Genomic DNA, 17,910 nt, shown 5'->3' on the forward strand with positions numbered 1-17,910 from the left:
TTTTATATTACGAGTAAATTTGAACACTTTTTCCAACTGTTTGAGTGATTTACTTCTTTTTTTTTAATCTCAATCAATTGTCTATGTCTTTTGCTCATTTTTTTATTGTGTTTTTAGTCTTCTTAAATTTTAAGTGTTCTTTACATATTAGGGAGATTAGTACTTTGTGGTATAAGTTGAAAGTATTTTCTCTCTGGTTTTTCACTTGTCTTTTGACTTTGCTGATAGTGTTTTGTCTAAAATTTTAAAGAATGTAGTTGAATTTATGAACTTTTGAATCAGTGAGAAAGTCTTTTCTTGGTCTGAGATTATTAAGGAATTCTCTCACATTTTCTTCAATTGTATAGCTGTGGTTCCCCTATTTTGAGCTCTGCTTCATTTGGAGTTTATTCTGGTATATGGTTCTTCAATTTTATCTCTTTTTTTCATAATGGCTATATGTACTCCCAGCATTTTTTAAAATGTTCCTTTACTCACAGTGACTCAAGAAGCCAACTTTTATGTACTAATTGCCCCTTGTATTTAGATATATTTCTAATTTCCATTTGTCATTGAGTATATTTCTGTTTCATTTGTTGGTCTGACAGTAGACCAATTTGATTGATTTGTGCACAAGTACCTCTGTTTAATTTTTTATTTTTGGTGGCTGAACAGTGTGGGATCCGAATCCTTGACCTTAGTGTTATCAGCACCATGCTCTAACCAAGTGAACTGAGCCAGTCCTTCTCTGTTTTAATTAAAAGCTTTTAAAATTTATCCTATGTTTTATCTGGTAGGTCTAGTTTTCCCTTGTTGCTCTCCTTTTTCAGTGTTTGCTGTGGGTTGATCGAATTGTGTCCCCCAAATTTGATATATTAGAAGCTTAATCCCCACTGTAACGGTTGAGGGTGGAAAATCCTTTTGTGCTAATTGAAAGGTAGTGCCTTGAAGAGGTGATTAGATTGTAGGACCATGCCTTTCTATCTTCTGGTACTCTCATTAGACATGTGTTCGTGTACTCTCATTATACATATACTCTTAATGTTTACCACATTTCTCTGAGGCTCTGTTCATTTTTTCTCCCTTTTTCTCCCTCTTTCAGGTTACATAATCTCTATCAATCTATCTTCATGTTTGCTGATTCTTTCTTACGTCAGCTTGGATATACGAGAGTACTTCAAAAAGTTCATGAACAGATTTGTATTATCTTTTAGTTCTATATCTCCATGAACTTTTTGAAGTACCCTCATACTGTTATGCTCTCTAGTGATTTATTCATTTCACTATTGTATTTTTCAACTGCAGAATTTCCATTTGGCTCTTTTTTTGTACTTTTCTCTTTATTCATATTCTCTACTTGATGAGACATTGTCATCAGGCTTTCCTTCTTTTTTTTTTTTTCCCTTGAAAACAGATGAACTCAGGTTCCTTTATTTCTTTAAGAATGGTTTTCTTTTGTTCTTTGACCATATTTATAATGTTTGCTTATGCCAACATCTGTTCTTTCTCAAAGGAGTTTCTTTTGTCTGCTTTTCCCCTGTGCTTGGGAGACATTTTCCTGTTTCTTGCATGTCTCACAGTATTTTGTTGAATCCTGGACATTTTAGACAGTATATCAACTCTGAATATTGATTTCTCCCTTCCTCCTCTTCTCTTTCTATTTTACTGATTCTTTTTTGGAAATTATACAAAGTACTAATAATTGTACCTAAAGTCAGAATATTGAGATTAAAAGTGTCTATGACTAAAGAGTCGAGTTTTATAAAATCCAGTTTGTATACTTAGTGGTCTCTTTCCTTTTGTACTGTCAGTAAGTTGTTTGTTAATAAATGATGTTTCCATGTAAATGAGGTATTATCACAGCAATTTTTCTAAATCTTGTGGTTTTTGTCTTTAATATGAAGTTTATATTTTATAATTTTGTTCCTTTTGTAATGTAATAGTTTTGGCTAATGAATGATGCTTCTTTCCTTCAGGTTACACCTATGTTTGAGGACTGGACTGTTATTGATTGGTATCGATTTTTCTGTATATGGGAGAAGTTGCCAACTTCTATGAAAAGGGTGGCAGAGCTAGTAGGAGTTGAAGAAGGGTTCTTGGCTCGCTGTGTGAAAGGAAAAGTCGCAGCCAGAACGGAGAGACAGCACCGACAAATGGCCATCCATAAAAGGTAAAAATCAAGGAATCTGAACTCTTTAGAGTGTCTGGCATATAGTAGATGTCCAATTTCTTGTGGTCACTTTCATTATCAATAAAATAATAGTTTTGGCTGATTCTAGTAAAATTTTTCAGATTCCTGTATTTACTGAATTTCTAAATATGTTAGTTTATTCCTACAGGTTATAGTTCAGCAACAGTTACATTTGAAGATCTTTTAAAGTACAATATTTAATTACTTCCCTTTCTTAAGAAGAATTGCCAACTTACTGTGGCTTCATTTGTGGTTATGCTTTGTATCATTCTTCGAAGTGATTCATTATCATTATGGAAGATCTAATTAAAAGATTCAGATGGGGAAATCATATAGGCTTTTAGCTTCTCTGAAATATAATAAAAAATTTTTTCTTAAAGCATTAGTCTCTAGTATATTGTTTATAATGTAGTCAAGTGTAAATTTTATAGGGATTTATATACTTGGATTATTTGTGCGACTGTTGCCTTTCAAATCGAAACTGGATTTTATAATCAGATTCCTTCATTTTATTGAAATCTGATTAGATGGTAATATCATGGTGTACAAAGTCTTCTTTTAAATTTTTGTGACATCACATTTTTTTTTTTTTTTTTTTTTGTCTTTTTCGTGACCGGTACTCAGCCAGTGAGTGCACCGGCCATTCCTATATAGGATCCGAACCCGCGGTGGGAGCATCGCCGCGCTCCCAGCGCCCACTCTCCCGAGTGCGCCACGGGCTCGGCCCTACATCACATTAAAAAAAAAATATTATTTATTAGCATATTCTTTGTTACAAATCATACTTATTCTTTGTGCCCTTATCCGGTCTCCCCCCTTCCTCCTCTCTCCTCTAATAACCGTACATCTGTTCTCTTTATCTGATAGATTAACTGTTCCTCTGTTGGTTTGTTGGGAAGATCATTTGTCCACTACTGAGAGAAGTGTGATCAAGTCCTCCCTTATTATCATAAATCAGATGCTGCTTCTGTTACTCTGGATCTGTTTTGTGGAGAGAGAGGACCTCTTCTTTTTATTTTATTTTATTTTTTGTTTTGTTTTTGGTCTCTGCTGGTGCCTCTCCTGTGTCAATGAAATTGAGAGTCTGGCATGCGATTTGCATGGTGGCTGTGACTGCTGCTATAGAGACTAGCCACTTTTGCATCAGCCATGGCAATTGTGGTGGCTATGGTAGGCCAGCCAAGTGAAAATGTGTGCTCTTTACCTAGTTGCGGCTGGGTTTGGCTTCTTCCGGCTCCATGCCTCAGACCCTAGTGGGGCCCGGGGCGGTGGCAGCAGCTTGCCTAGTTGTGGCTGTGTTCGGCTTCCACTGTGTCTTGTCACATCTCTTGAACCAAATGTTGTTTTTTAAAATTAATTAGCAATATTGAAATATGGGGACTTTTTTTGATATATAGACATTAGTTCTTTGCTATAGTACTAATGCATGTCAAAACTTGCTTTGCAAGTGTTGATCTCAGTCTTTGTCCACTAACCCTATTTCCAATTAGCAATCTTCCAGGTTGTGTAAACCCTCTGTTGCTTTTTTGGTTCTTAGTTGTATTGCAAAACATATTGTACTTTCTTAGTAGACATAAATGATCACTTACCATACTTTTGGTGATTTACTTTTAGGTTTTTCACCAGCCTTGTGCTATTAGATTTAATCAGTGAAGTTCCCTTAAAGGAAATTAATCAGAAGTATGGATGCAACCGTGGACAGATTCAATCTTTGCAACAGTCAGCTGCTGTTTATGCAGGTTAGTTAAACAAAGGGTTTCACATTTATTTAAAACTGTGATTTGAGGTCAAGTTAAATTTTTTTTTTTTCCAAATTCCATTTTATTGTACGCCTTTCTAAAATTTCGTGTAGTCCCTGTCATCAGAAAATCTGAAACTATGGCTCCTCTGGGCTCAGCACCCTGCTGCAGAGGACTGGCAACTAGGTCAGAGTATGGACCTTGTTTCCCTTCCATTCCTTAGCAACCTGCTAACTGTTCCTCTTTCTTTTTTTCTGTTTTAAGAACAAACAAAGTTCTCAGTGGTTTCCCTTTTCTCATCAAGATATTGATTAATACATGTTAAGGTAGAGAATGGCAGATGGAGAGGGATTTCTGGACTCCTGAGTCTTCTAAATTCTATTTCTTCTAAGGAAGTACTGGCCTGCCTTAATATATTAAACCCATATCTTCTAAGCTTAGGGAAATGGAAATTCAGGGTTTAATTTTACTAAGGAATCCTTACAAGCCCTCAGGAAGGAAAGACTGAGCTACTAGAGGGAGTGTGTATTTATATGCCCAAGAGGTTTCATTGTGCAGGTGTGTGCATATGAGGATGTGTTGAGGGGAGGATGAGGGGAGTTGGTGGTAAGAAGGGAGTTACTGGCATCAAAGATCTAAGATTGCCTGTAGGGTTAATGTTCTCATAGGAAGTGACTTTCTTAATGATTTTCGACACTTGGTTGCTCTGGTCTCTTTATTTCAGGAGGGTATAGCTACTGAGCTGGGTAACCTTTTTTTTGAAGAAAATTACAGTAGGAACTTCATTCCTTGTAGTCCTCTCAACACCTGAATATTTAAATCAGCTCTGTTGTTTTCCTCTAGGTGGAAAGAGTCCCTCACCTGTTTTTAAGAGTTCTTTCTTCCTTAAAACAAGAAAGGAAAGGGCTGGCCCATGGCTCACTTGGGATCCCTATATAGGGATGGCCAGTTAGCTCACTTGGGAGAGTGTGGTGCTGACAACACCAAGTCAAGGGTTAAGATCCCCTTTGGGGAAGAGAGGGAGAGGGAGAGGGAGAGGGAGAGGGGGGAGAGGGGGAGAGAGAGAGAGAGAGAGGGGGAGAGAGAGAGAGAGAGAGGAATGAACTAGGATGGGGACTTTTTGCTTGTTTTGTGTTGATGTGCTCTACCTCAGTTTTCAAATGTTGAGTTTAGAATTAAGAATAAATGAGATGACATTTAATGTGTTTATTAGCACATTCATTGTCCAGTTAGCTAGGCCCTTAATATATGTCTGCTCTCCTGTTAACTTACACCTTGAGCCTTGTTAAACGTTACAGTTCTGCAGGGAAACAGAGTACATCTAAAGAAATGGAGAATTGGTCTATAGGGAATTTTTAATTCAACAAATATTCTATAAATGTTCTAGGGATGGTTACAGTATTTTCCAACCGTCTGGGCTGGCACAACATGGAACTACTACTTTCCCGATTTCAGAAGCGTCTTACATTTGGTATCCAGAGGGAGCTGTGTGACCTGGTCCGGGTATCGCTACTTAATGCACAGCGAGCCAGGTTCCTCTATGCTTCTGGCTTTCTTACTGTGGCAGATCTTGCTAGAGCAAGTATTGCTGAGGTGGAGGTGGCTCTGAAAAATGCTGTTCCTTTCAAAAGGTAAGAAAGTCCTTCTGTAAAGGGTTATCAAATGAAAAATTGTCAATTTTTTAAAAGATAATGTATTAAAATATTTTCTTCTCAGATAATCTCATGACATACTTGGTATAAGAGGAAGACAATGTAGCTACTTTTCTGCCGTTGAGGATTAATTTTTATTTTGTATATTTTAAAAATATTGCATGACTTAAAAGACATTTCTGAGACTATCATAATTCTCTCCTAGAAAGATTGAGTGAAAATATGGTACCTATACTTTCTGCTATGCTGTATTTTGATTTTTATTATATATCCAGGGCTCATTTTAAATTTTCTTTAGGCAAGAACAATTTAATTTTTTTTTCTTTTAATTTTATTTTGTCGATATACAATGTGGTTGATTATTATGGCCCATTACCAAAACCTCCCTCCCTCCTCCATCTCCCCCCTCCTTCCCAACAGTGTCCTTTCTGTATGCTTGTTGTGTCAATTTCAAGGAATTGTAATTGTTATGTCTTCTTCTCCCCCCTGGTTTTTTTTTTTTTTTTTTTGTGTGTGTGTGTGTGTGTGTGTGTGTGTGTGTGTGAATTTATTTATTTATTTTTATCTCCCACCAGTAAGTGAGAACATGTGGTATTTCTCTTTCTGTGCCTGACTCGTTTCACTTAATATAATTCTCTCAAGGTCCATCCATGTTGTTGCAAATGGCAGTATTTCATTCGTTTTTATAGCTGAGTAGTATTCCATTGTGTAGATGTACCACATTTTCCGTATCCTCATCCGATGATGGACATTTGGGCTGGTTCCAACTCTTGGCTATTGTAAAGAGTGCTGCAATGAACATTGGGGAACAGGTATACCTTCGACTTGATGATTTCCATTCCTCTGGGTATATTCCCAGCAGTGGGATTGCAGCTCAGATTTTAATTGTTGACCCTGTAAGCACTTCTGGGTCTCGTGAGGTCTTATACACCTGGGTTGTGTGGAAACTGGTCTGGGCCTGAGTCTTTTCATCAAACTGCACTTCCTTCGGTTCTATATTCCTGACCAATCTCCACTGAGTGGGCCTGTGCTGATTGGAGGGTAGATCAGCTGTGCATGCTGCGCCCCAGTGTTCCCCTGGTGGGCCTGTCTCCCCAACACCCCATGCTCCAAACACTTCCCATGGGACAGGCCATGCATTGGTCCCTTGTGATGACTCACTGACCTCTGACTGGTTCCTTTTTTCAGTTGTTTTGGCCCCTCACTCCTATGTGAGTCCATGGGAACCCTGTTAGTGGTCTTGCTGGCTTGGGGGCCATGAAGGCCCTCTTCTCCCCTGCTGCCTCCAAGCAACTTCATACGAAGTTTGAAGACTTTTGCCAGCTCTTGCTCTGTGTGCTCACCAGGGCTAGCCTTGAAATGGTAGGGACTAGAAACGGTCAGAACAGCCCTTTCTTTCTCTCATCATGGCTTCTCCTGCCTTCATGAAGTCTGTGGGTCTTTCCTCATCCCCTGAGCTCTAGAGGACCCGGCTTAGCAATAGTTGCTTTTTAATAATCACTTTGTTTCTTTTCTGCATCTCTTCTCTCATGACAGTTCTGAATTTCTAAATCAGATAGTTAAGAAAAATTTTATTTTCAAGAGTTCATCATAATACCTTTAAAGCTACATTATTAAATAAGAAAAAAAAGGAAAATTTGTTATACCATGTTGGTAAAAGTTTGGGGAAATAGGTACTCTCTTTGCTGGTGAGGAAGAAAACTGATTCAGCCTCAGTGGAGGGCAATTTGACAGTTATCTATTAAAATTAAAAATATATATATTCCTTAGTCCCCAGTTTGACTTCTAATAATTTATGGATATTTTCCATACCTGTGAAATGATATGTTTACAGGTAATTTGTAGTAATATTGTTTGTATAAGATTAGAAACAACGTAAATATCCGTCTGTAGTAGACTGTTTAAATAAATTCTGGAATCTTTTTTTTTTTTTTTTTAAAGCCAGATATTACTCCTTTTATTTTTATTTTATTTTATTTAAAAAAAATTTTTTTTTTTCGTGACCGGTAAGGGGATCGTAACCCTTGGCTTGGTGTCGCTCGCACCGCCCTCAGCCAGTGAGCACACCAGCCATCCCTATATAGAATCCAAACCCATGGCCTCGGCGCTCCCAGCGCTGCACTCTCCCGAGTGAGCCACAGGGTTGGCCCAATTCTGGAATCTTCATACAATGAAATACATTGCTATCGTAAAAAAAAACAAGGTTCTCATTTATTAAAAAGTTTCTTTGTCTCAGTGATTTGAGATGCCACCTTCATCATATGTTAAATATGTGTATGTACTCAGGTCTATTTCTGGACTCTCTATTCTACTCTTCTTTTTGTCAATTCATGACCAGTACTATGCTGTTAATTATAAAGTCTTTAGAGTATGTTTTAATGTCTTGTAGGACACGTTCCCCCTCATAGTTTTTCGGTATTTTCCTGGCAATTCTTGCATGTCTGTGCATATGAGATTTACAGTGCCTTGTTGCTATTTTTATTGGGATGTAATAAAGTTTAATTTATGAAGAACTGACATCTTTATAATGTTGAGTCAGTCTATCCAAGGATAAGTGATATTTTTGCATTTGATTTAGTCTTTGTGTTGTTCAGGAGTTTTTACACTTGATCTTAGCCAAAAGGACACAAAACAATTCAGGAGTTTCTAAAAGTTTTTCTTATACTAAATTTTGCACTTTCCTGTTAAATTTATTCCCATTTAATCTTTGTTGTTATTTTAATTGATGGTTCTCTTTTATTATGTCCTCTACATGGTTATTATGTGAGTACATTAAGCCTGTTAATTTGTGTGTATTTTTTATCCCGTTACTTTCTGAATTCTCTTATTGTTTGAATTACTTTTCGTTATTGATTCACTAGAGTTTTCTAGGTATACTGTGATATCATCTGTAGATAGAGATGTTTTTCTTCTTCCTTATCAATTCTTATGCTTCTCATTGGTTTCTCTTGTCTAATTGAATTAGCTAATATTTGTAACAATGTTACAATGTTGAATAGCAGTAGAGATGGTGGGCATTTTTGCTTTGTGATCTTACTGTAGATGCCTCTAGTGTTACCCAGGAAGATGCTGGCTTCAGGGCTATGGATATGTGTGTGTGTGTGTGCTTTATAATTTTAAGAAAATGTTGATTAATTGTAATTTTCTTGAATTTTTAAAAATCAGGAATGGGTATTGAATCTTGTCAAAGGCTTTTCAGCATCTATGGAGATAATTATTGGGGTTTTCCCTCCCTTATCTCTATTAGCATAGTATATTCATAGATTTTCTAACATTGAATTAATCTGCATTCCCCAAATAAATCTCACTCTCACTTGTTATTGTTGTATTATTTTTTACATGATGTTAGATTCTGTTTGCTAATATTTAATTTAGTATGCTTTTGTATTGTTATTCATAAATAATATTGATCTGTAGTTTTCTTGTGTTTTTGGCACTGTCATTATTCAGGTTTTGGTATCAATGGTTAGTGTCAGACTTGCTTCACAAAAAAGAATTAGGAAATTTTCATTTTCAGTGCTCTGAAATAGTTTGTGGATTCTTGGGACTATATGGGTGAAAGTTTGGTATGATCACCCTTTGAAACTTGACTAGTACCTTTTTATGGGGTTATTTTCTTGATTACTGTCTCTATTTTATTTTTTCAGAAATTGCTCTGTTTAAGTTTTATATGTCTAATTTTGGTAATCTGTATTTCCCTAGGAAATTATCCATTTCATCTAGGTTTTCAAATATATTTTTGTAGAGGTCTGTAAATTAGTCTCTTAGGAATTTTAAATATTTCTTCTGTTTCACTGACCATTCCATCCTTGTCATTTCTTATTTTATAAATTTCTAGTTTCTCATATATATTTTCTTGATCAAGTTAACTAATGATTTGTTTATTTTGTAAACTAAAAAGTATTCAGGATTTTGCTTTATTAGTTAGGGCTACTTTTAAAAAAATAATCTACCTCATTTATTTCCTCTTTCAATTTTTGTTTATTTATTTAGTTTTTTGGGTTTTTTTTTTTTAAGTGGCTGGCCAGTATGGGGATCCAAAGCCGTGACCTTGATGTTACCAGCACCATGGTCTCCTAAGTGAGCTAACCAGCCAGCCCCTTTAGTTTTATTATTTCCTTTCTTGTGCTTTCTTTTGTTTTACTTTGTTGTGCTTTTTCTGTTTTTTCTCCCTCAAAATGGGAATTTAATTCATTTACTTCTATATTTTATTGATAAATAAAATGCTATGTGTTTTTAGTTTAATTGTATGAATTTAGTGCTGTGAATTTTCCTATGATCTCTGCTTTAAATGTAACCCATACATTCTGATATGTAGGGGTTGTATTTTTAGGAATTATGTGGTTAGCTGTTCCACCAACAATTGTTCAGTAGGAGGGTTTTTAAAAATGTCCAGGTGGAAGTGCTTTTTGTCTTTTTATTTGGTTAATAATTTCTGGTTTTATCGCATTGCAATTTAAGTGTTTTTTGTAACATTTCTACTTTGTGGCATTCACTGGATGTTTTGTTTGTGACCTAATAAATGATCAATACAAACTAGATGTATTTACTATTATAAAGATATAACATTTGAAATACAATCATATAAAGTCTACCTTATTGCTTATGTTCATTAGGTTCTTTTTCTTACGTATCCCTCCTCTCCATCCTCCATACAGACACAAACACACTTTTTCTGTCTTTTAGCAAGAGTGGTTTGTTAAAGTCTACTATTGTTTCTTCCCTTGTTCCTTTCTTTCCTCCCACTTATGGGTGAGGACATGGAGTATTTCTCTTTGTGGCTTTTTTCACTTAATGTGATTTTCTCCAAGCTCATCCATGTTGCTGCAAATGGCAAAATTTCATTCTTTTTTATGGCTGAGTAGTATTCATTCCAGTGTGTATATAGACCACATTTTCCTTATCCAGTTGGCTGTTGATGGACATTTAGGTTGGTTGCATATCTTAGCTATTGTAAATAGAGCTGTGATGAAACAGACCACAGTAAAATGTTGAACTTTCAGAAAGAGAGAACAGGTCTGTAGTTACTAGAGTTTAGGAAGGGGGAGGAGGAGGGGAGTTAGGGAGTAACTGGTTAAGGGACACAAAAAATAATTATTTGTAATGATGAACTTGCTAATAACATTGATTTGATCACATACTGTACATAAATACTGATAGCTCTGTACCCCATAAAAGTATATAACTATGTTTCAATTAAAAAAATTAATTTAAAAAGTATATGAATTCTTAAAAAATAGTCTTCTATTGCTAATGTGCTTCTCTCTGTGTGTCCTTGTCATCTCCTATAATGTTTGCTTCATGAAAGTAGTTGTTATTTGATGTGTAAATATTCATTATTGTGATTGTGGTTTTGAGCATTAACAGTATCCTTCTCTGTCATGTTTAATGCTTTTTGGCTTGAATTGTATTTTGTCTGAAATCAGAATATCTCTTAGAGCTTTCTTCGTGTTTTCCTTTGCCTGGGAATTCTTTTGTCCATCCCTTTATTTTTAGCCTTTTGAAATCAATTTAATTTAGATAAGTTTTTTGAGTACTACATTGAATTGTAGTTGAGTTTTACTTTTGAACTAAACTTAAAATCTTTTTCTTTTAATAGAGGACTTAATTCTATTCATGCTGATTGATATGATTGATATGTTTGGTATTAATTCTCTTAAATTATTTTATAATTTGTGTATTATGTGTATTATGTGATGTTCGCTATGTTTCTTTTTTACCTGTTGGGTACACTTTGCTGTTTCAGTTTTAAATTTATATAAAGGTGTATATTTTTGTTCTAGTAGTTTGTACTTTTCATTATCTGGTTCATCAAGATTTTAACTCCTACCTGTTGCCTCAACAGCAATCATTGAGCTTACTTTACTTTTTGCTTCTCATTTCTCCTTCCATTTTTAAAGTGCATTATTTTCTACTTTGTTCCAATATATAACATTTGTATATTAATTTTCCTCCCTTGTCCTTACTTTTGTGGAGGGTGTGGATAGAAGAGTAATGCAATTTACATTTTTACTTATCAAATTTTTTCACCATCAGTCTTATTGCTGAAGTATTCCTAGTCATCTCTTAATTAGATGAAACTCATCCTCTACTAGATTCCTTGAAGAGGGCTTATGGTACAGAGTTTCCCAAGTTCTTATATATTTAAAACTATTTTTCTATAACCTTAAGTGTTTGAAGCATAGCTTGGCTGGATATAAAGTTCTTGATTTACACTTTTTTAAATTGAGTTTTTTGAAAATATTCATCCTTTGTTTCTTTGCCTTTTATGTAGTTTTTGAGAAGACTGATGGAAGTCAGATTCTTTTTTTTCAAATTGAAACATAATTGATTGTACCTGTTTGTGGGGTACAAAATTGACTATCAGTACTTGTATGCAGTATGTGATGGTTAGATTAGGATAGGTAGCTTATTCATCATTACAATACGTAATCATTCTTTGTGTCTATTAACCAATATCTCATTCCCTCCTTCCCCAGGAGTATAATTCTTTTGTCCCTGTAAGTTATTTGATCTTTTTGTATATAGGCCTTAAGATTTTTTTTCCATATTTTTGAAGTTTAATAGTTTTACTAGGCATATTAGTTATCTATTATATAACAAATTACTTAAAAATAGTGGCTTAGAAACAATAGTAAATATATATTATTTCAAAGTTTCTTCAAGTAATGAATTTGGGAGCACCTTTGCTTATGGTTCTGGTTTGGGGTCTCCTGGGGTTGTTAGCTAGGACCATAGTCATTTGTGACTCATGTGCATGCTGGCAAGTTGGTGCTTGATGCCTTGTTGTCACACATGTGGACCTCTCCAACTATTTAATGATGGGTGGCTTCCCCAGAGTGAGTGATCCATGAGACACAGCAAATTGGAAGCTGCAATGTCTTTTATGATCTATTCTCATTTTTTTTTTTAGTTTTTTTAGGTGAGAGGCTAAATCGGTCCCTGTTATTCCATCTTGGTTGGAAGCAGAAGTCTCTCAGCCATTATGTCTTCCATAATTTTTATGCCCCATCCTCTCTTCTCCTCTTCATACTTCAATTACATATGTGTTCGAACTTTTACAGTCTAGAATCTATTATGTTACCCTGAAGAGCACTGATATCAGTCAGTTTGGCTGAACTCAAACTCCAAACTTTGTCTTCCTGTGGTAGGCAATAGATCAAATCTCTGTTCAATTGTTGACTTTTAACTGGTTACTTGGAGTTTGCCCACACTTGCATAGTTTAAAAGTCAACCAGGTAATTGGGGCAGAATTTATATGAAGAATTTGGGGTTTTTCTTCTCCAGCTGTCTCATTTCTAGACTTCTTCAATTCTAACTCCTGTAGTTTACCCTGAGCTCTGTTCTGAATTCTGTCAGTTGACGACTCCAGGTTTTTATCCAAGTTTTTAACCAGTCTACATGGCCCTGACTAGGGCCTGCCTTCAGGTCAAAAATGTGAGAATTCACCCACTGCTAAGTCTCAATACCTGGTTTCTACTTTCTGTTGGTCACTCTTTAGTTCTTTTATATATTTTGTGCAGATTTTTAGATTTTTGCTTAAAGAATTTGTCTTAGTGTGAGGCCTTTCCTTATTTTGCTATTTAAAACTGCAGAATAACCCACCCCTTTCTAGTGCTTCATTTTTATATATGACTCTTATCATCAGTTAACATAGAATGCATTTTAAATATTTATTTTCTGAATTTCTCAACTAGAATGTAAGTGCCATGACAACAGATATATTTTTCTCTTGTTCATTGCTATTTCTTCTGTTCCTAGAACAGCTCAGATTGAATGTTTAAAAATGAATGAATGAATTTCATTAATTTCTTTCTTTTCCTATCTCCCTTATAGCGTCCGGAGGGCAGTGGATGAGGAAGAGGAAGCAGTTGAAGAACGTCGGAATATGCGAACTATTTGGGTGACTGGCAGAAAAGGTTTAACTGAAAGGGAAGCAGCAGCCCTTATAGTGGAAGAAGCCAAAATGATTCTGCAGCAAGACTTAGTTGAAATGGGAGTGCAATGGGATCCATATTCCTTTTTAAATTCTGGTACATATTCATTGACCAGCAGTGAGTCAGAAGTAAAGGAATATACATTTATACCCCAAACTAAGAGTTCTTATAAAAGAATAACATCAAAAAACAAAAGTAACACAATACTTAATGATTCTTATGTTAAGCATTCACCAAATATAGTGAAAGATTTAGATAAAAGTAGAGAGCAAATTATAAATACAAATTCCTTTTATTATAAGTTCCAGAATGGGAATCAAGAACATCAGAAACATTCAGTTTTCAGAGGAAGAAAACAGGCTTCTTTGGACATAAATACAGGGAAGCCAGGAACCCCTCTGAATGAGAGAAAAACAAGTACTAAGAAAGTTGTTCGGACATTCTCATTTGAAAAAACAAAAAAAGCAGCTTTGAATTTCAGTTCAGAAAAGATGAACACAACTTTTCAATCTTGGAAACAGAGAAAGCATCTAAAACAATCCAGGGACAGTAGCCCTGTGAAAGACTCTGGGATGTATGGAATTGATTTACAGGGACAGACTATGTCTAGTCCTGTTCTTTGTGAAGACCCATTTACATTAGATGAGAAGAATATGGAATTTAGAAGTCCAGAGCCATTTGCTAAAAATGGATCTTTTTGTGCTGAGGGAAAAAACAAAACATCATTCCCGTTACAAATAGAACAAAGCTGTTCAAGGAACAGAACAATAACTAATGATATTCTTGTGGAACATTTTTACACAGGATCCCAGAGTAAAAATGTGACTTGTCAAGCCACTAGTGTGGTTAGTGAAAATGGAAGGGGATTAGCTGTTGTTGAAACAGAAAAAATAAATGAAGCGCTAAAACAAAATGATTCAAAAAACCAGAATGTTTATGTGGAACACCATGACACCCATCCAATGAACCAGTGCCTGGAAATTCAGTCTAATAAACAGACAACCACTTACACCAAACGAAAAAAAATAATGGAGAGACAAATGCCCTGTGAGGCGGTCAGTAGATATATGAATGGAGAATCAAATGTTACTACTATCACATGTGAAAGTATAAAGTTTAATGCTGAGGAAAGTAAACCAAATCATTTTCAGGCATTAGGAGATAATGTACACAGAACTGAAATGCCCAGTGGAATACTTCTATCAACTGGAACATTTGGTAAATTGGGAGGCCAGCATGAGAATTTTCTAAAAACCTCTAGAATACAAGAAATAAACAAAACTAAAAATCCTGTTTCTGACTTAGGTTTAGCCCTCTGTGACTTTGAAGATAGTTTCTACCTGGATACTCAATCAGAGAAAATAATACAACAGATGGCAACTGAAAATGCCAAAAAAGGAGCAAAGGACATCAACCTGGCAGCAGGGATAATGCAGAAGAACTTAGACAAACAGAACTTGATGAGCTCTTTTCAGAATGAGATTCACATTACTGTTCCTGGTAAACAGCATTCTGCAGGAGTGACTCATATAGGTCATTTGGACCTTAAGACTATGGATCCTATGAAACAAAACACTGATTCACTTGGGATTGATATCCTGACTCCAGAAAGCCCAGTGTTTTATTCTCCAATACTATTGGAGGAAAATGGCCCTTATTTTAAGGGGAATGAACTTTCTGTTACTGACTCCCAGTTAAATAGTTTTCTTCAAGGCTATCAAACACAAGAAACTGTGAAATCAGTCGTACCTCTGGTTCCTCAAAAGAGAACTCCCACTGGTATAGAAGGAAAGTGTCTGCCAGTTCCTGAAACAAGTTTAAATATGAGTAATAGTTTACTGTTTGACAGTTTCAATGAAGACTTCCTAGTAAAAGAACAAACACCTGATGTACAAGTGAAAGACTCCCTTACTTCTGAAATAACATCAAATCATTTCAGGGATTCTCTGTGTCTACAAGAAGAGGGCCCAATTGAAAAATCAAATATAAATGAGAATCAAGATATTCAGCAGCAGTTGACTTGTTTCAATGATGATTCTACTGTATTTTCAGAAATGGGTTCTTTTCAGATGGTTGAAGCTTTGGACAATGTAGATATATTTCCTGTTCAAGAAAAACATAATACCATATCTCTTAAGGCATTAGAACTAAGTGATCTAGTGATTGTAGGTAATGATCACTGCCAAGGAGAAGCAGTTGGAGGAGATCAAGATGAAAGAGCACAAAAATCCAAATTAACTGGGTTAAGGCAAAATAATTCATTTATATGGTCAGGGGCATCATTTGATTTAAGTCCAGGACTGCAAAGGATTTTAGATAAAGTATCAAGTCCTCTAGAAAATGAAAAGCTAAAATTAACTATAAACTTGTCTAGTTTGAAAGGAAAAAATACAAAGTTAAATGAGAAACAAGAAGTAATTTCAAATTTGGAGACAAATCAAGTGTGGGGAATTTCATTTTCCCCTAATGAAGTAGAAAGCAAGAAAGAGGCATTAGATAACAATACCAATCATGGTGAAACCTCATCCCTCTCGCCTTGTAAAGAAAGCTGCATAATTGATGATAATGGTCTCATTCCTCCTACACCCATTCCAGCATCTGCTTCTAAGCTGGCATTTCCAGAGATTCTTGGAACATCTGTAAAATTTTGGAAAATCGGTAGTGTTTCACAACCTGGCAAAAGTTATTCTTATGGCTCTCCTTCAGTTATTAAAATCCATGATGTAAGTCCAGAGAGTAGAAATGGTTTCAAAGGTGACAGTCCTGTCAGAGATACAAGTTTTTCACTGCAGTTGTCACAGGATGGATTGCAGTTAACTCCAGCCTCATGCAGTTCAGAAAGTATGGCCATAATTGATGTGGCAAGTGACCAAACTCTCTTTCAAACATTCATTAAGGAGTGGCAGTGCAAGAAGCGATTTTCCATTTCACTGGCTTGTGAAAAGATTAGAAGTTTGACATCTTCTAAAACTGCTACTATTGGTGGTAGGTTTAAGCAAGGTAAGGATTTTTTTTTTTAATTTTAATTTTTTCACATTCATCTATAAACTAGTTATTGGACTAAGATGAGATTTAGATTTTTTGATATTGGATATTAAATGTAATCTGTTCAAAATTTATTAAGTATCTCCTGTGTGGATTTACATGTAAAACAGCCTTATTTATTCAGCACAGCTAGATTAATAATAGTTGCCCTCTAATATAAGAGGTGCATGTAATATATACTGTATTAGTTGGAATATAAGTTTATAAAAATTAAGGTAATATTTTGAATATGGATCAGACATTTATGGTATTTTAATGGGAAAATTGTTTTTATTAATCATCAGTGCTCATGAATTATTTCCTATTAAATTGTAATATCCTTGTTTGCTTATATAATCACAAAAGTACTTAGCAAGTAGGCAGTATATTTTTCACAGTGTGCATGAGCTACATTCTCCGAGACTTATCGCAAGTAGAACTTAGACTTCCAGTGATAGTCATGAATTCTATACTGAAATGTTGATTCCAAAGCAGGGCTCTTCCAGGTTTTAAGAGAGTTGAACCTTTTGGTCAAATAATGCCATGTATATTCCTGTCTTACTGCACGAACCCTGGGTTCTGGATCATGGGGAATAGCTGTAGTCAGCTTGAAAACCTGTTGTGAAAATCAGAGGTGTGGTTAAATTTTTTAAATTTTTTATTTGTTTTTTATTTTATTTATTTATTTTTTAAAAAGATGACTGGTAAGGGGATCTTAACCCTTGACTTGGTGTTGTCAGCAACACCCTCTCGAAGTGAGCTAACCGGCCATCCCTATATAGGGATCTGAACCCATGGCCTTGGTGTTATCAGCACCACACTCTACCAAGTGAGCCATGGGCCGGCCCTTAGATTTTTATTTTATTTTATTTTATTTTATTATTTTATTTTATTTTATTTTATTTATTTTATTTTATTTTATTTTATTTTATTTTATTTTATTTTATTATTTTTAAAATTTTATTATTTATTTTATTTTATTTTATTTTATTTTTTTATTTATTTTATTTTATTTTTATTTTTTTATTTTTTTATTTTATTTTATTTTTAAAATTATTTTTATTTATTTTATTTTATTTATTTTATTTTATTTATTTTATTTTATTTTATTTATTTTATTTTATTTATTTTATTTTATTTATTTTATTTTATTATTATTATTATTATTATTATTTTTTTTTTTTTTAAGATGACCGGTAAGGGGATCTTAACCCTTGACTTGGTGTTGTGAGCACCACGCTCAGCCAGTGAGCGAACCGGCCATCCGTATATGGGATCCGAACCCGGGGCCTTGGTGTTCTCAGCACCACACTCTCCCGAGTGAGCCACGGGCCGGCCCTTTTTTTTTTTTTTTTTTTAAATCTCTGTGTTTATGAATGAATTATTTC

At 34.9% G+C, this 17,910-nt stretch overlaps 1 protein-coding gene across 1 annotated transcript in view; it reads left to right on the forward strand.

The window, feature by feature from the left end:
* POLQ (DNA polymerase theta) overlaps positions 1 to 17,910 on the forward strand; it is a 96,618-nt gene that overhangs the window by 34,007 nt on the left and 44,701 nt on the right. Inside the window, exons 13-16 of the mRNA XM_063095068.1 lie at positions 1,956 to 2,149; positions 3,785 to 3,909; positions 5,297 to 5,540; positions 13,398 to 16,498. Of these exons, the coding sequence (XP_062951138.1) occupies positions 1,956 to 2,149; positions 3,785 to 3,909; positions 5,297 to 5,540; positions 13,398 to 16,498 (3,664 nt within the window). The remainder of the gene's footprint in view (positions 1 to 1,955; positions 2,150 to 3,784; positions 3,910 to 5,296; positions 5,541 to 13,397; positions 16,499 to 17,910) is intronic.

The sequence above is a fragment of the Cynocephalus volans genome, chromosome 1 (genome assembly GCF_027409185.1).
Source record: "Cynocephalus volans isolate mCynVol1 chromosome 1, mCynVol1.pri, whole genome shotgun sequence".
Taxonomy (NCBI): domain Eukaryota; kingdom Metazoa; phylum Chordata; class Mammalia; order Dermoptera; family Cynocephalidae; genus Cynocephalus; species Cynocephalus volans.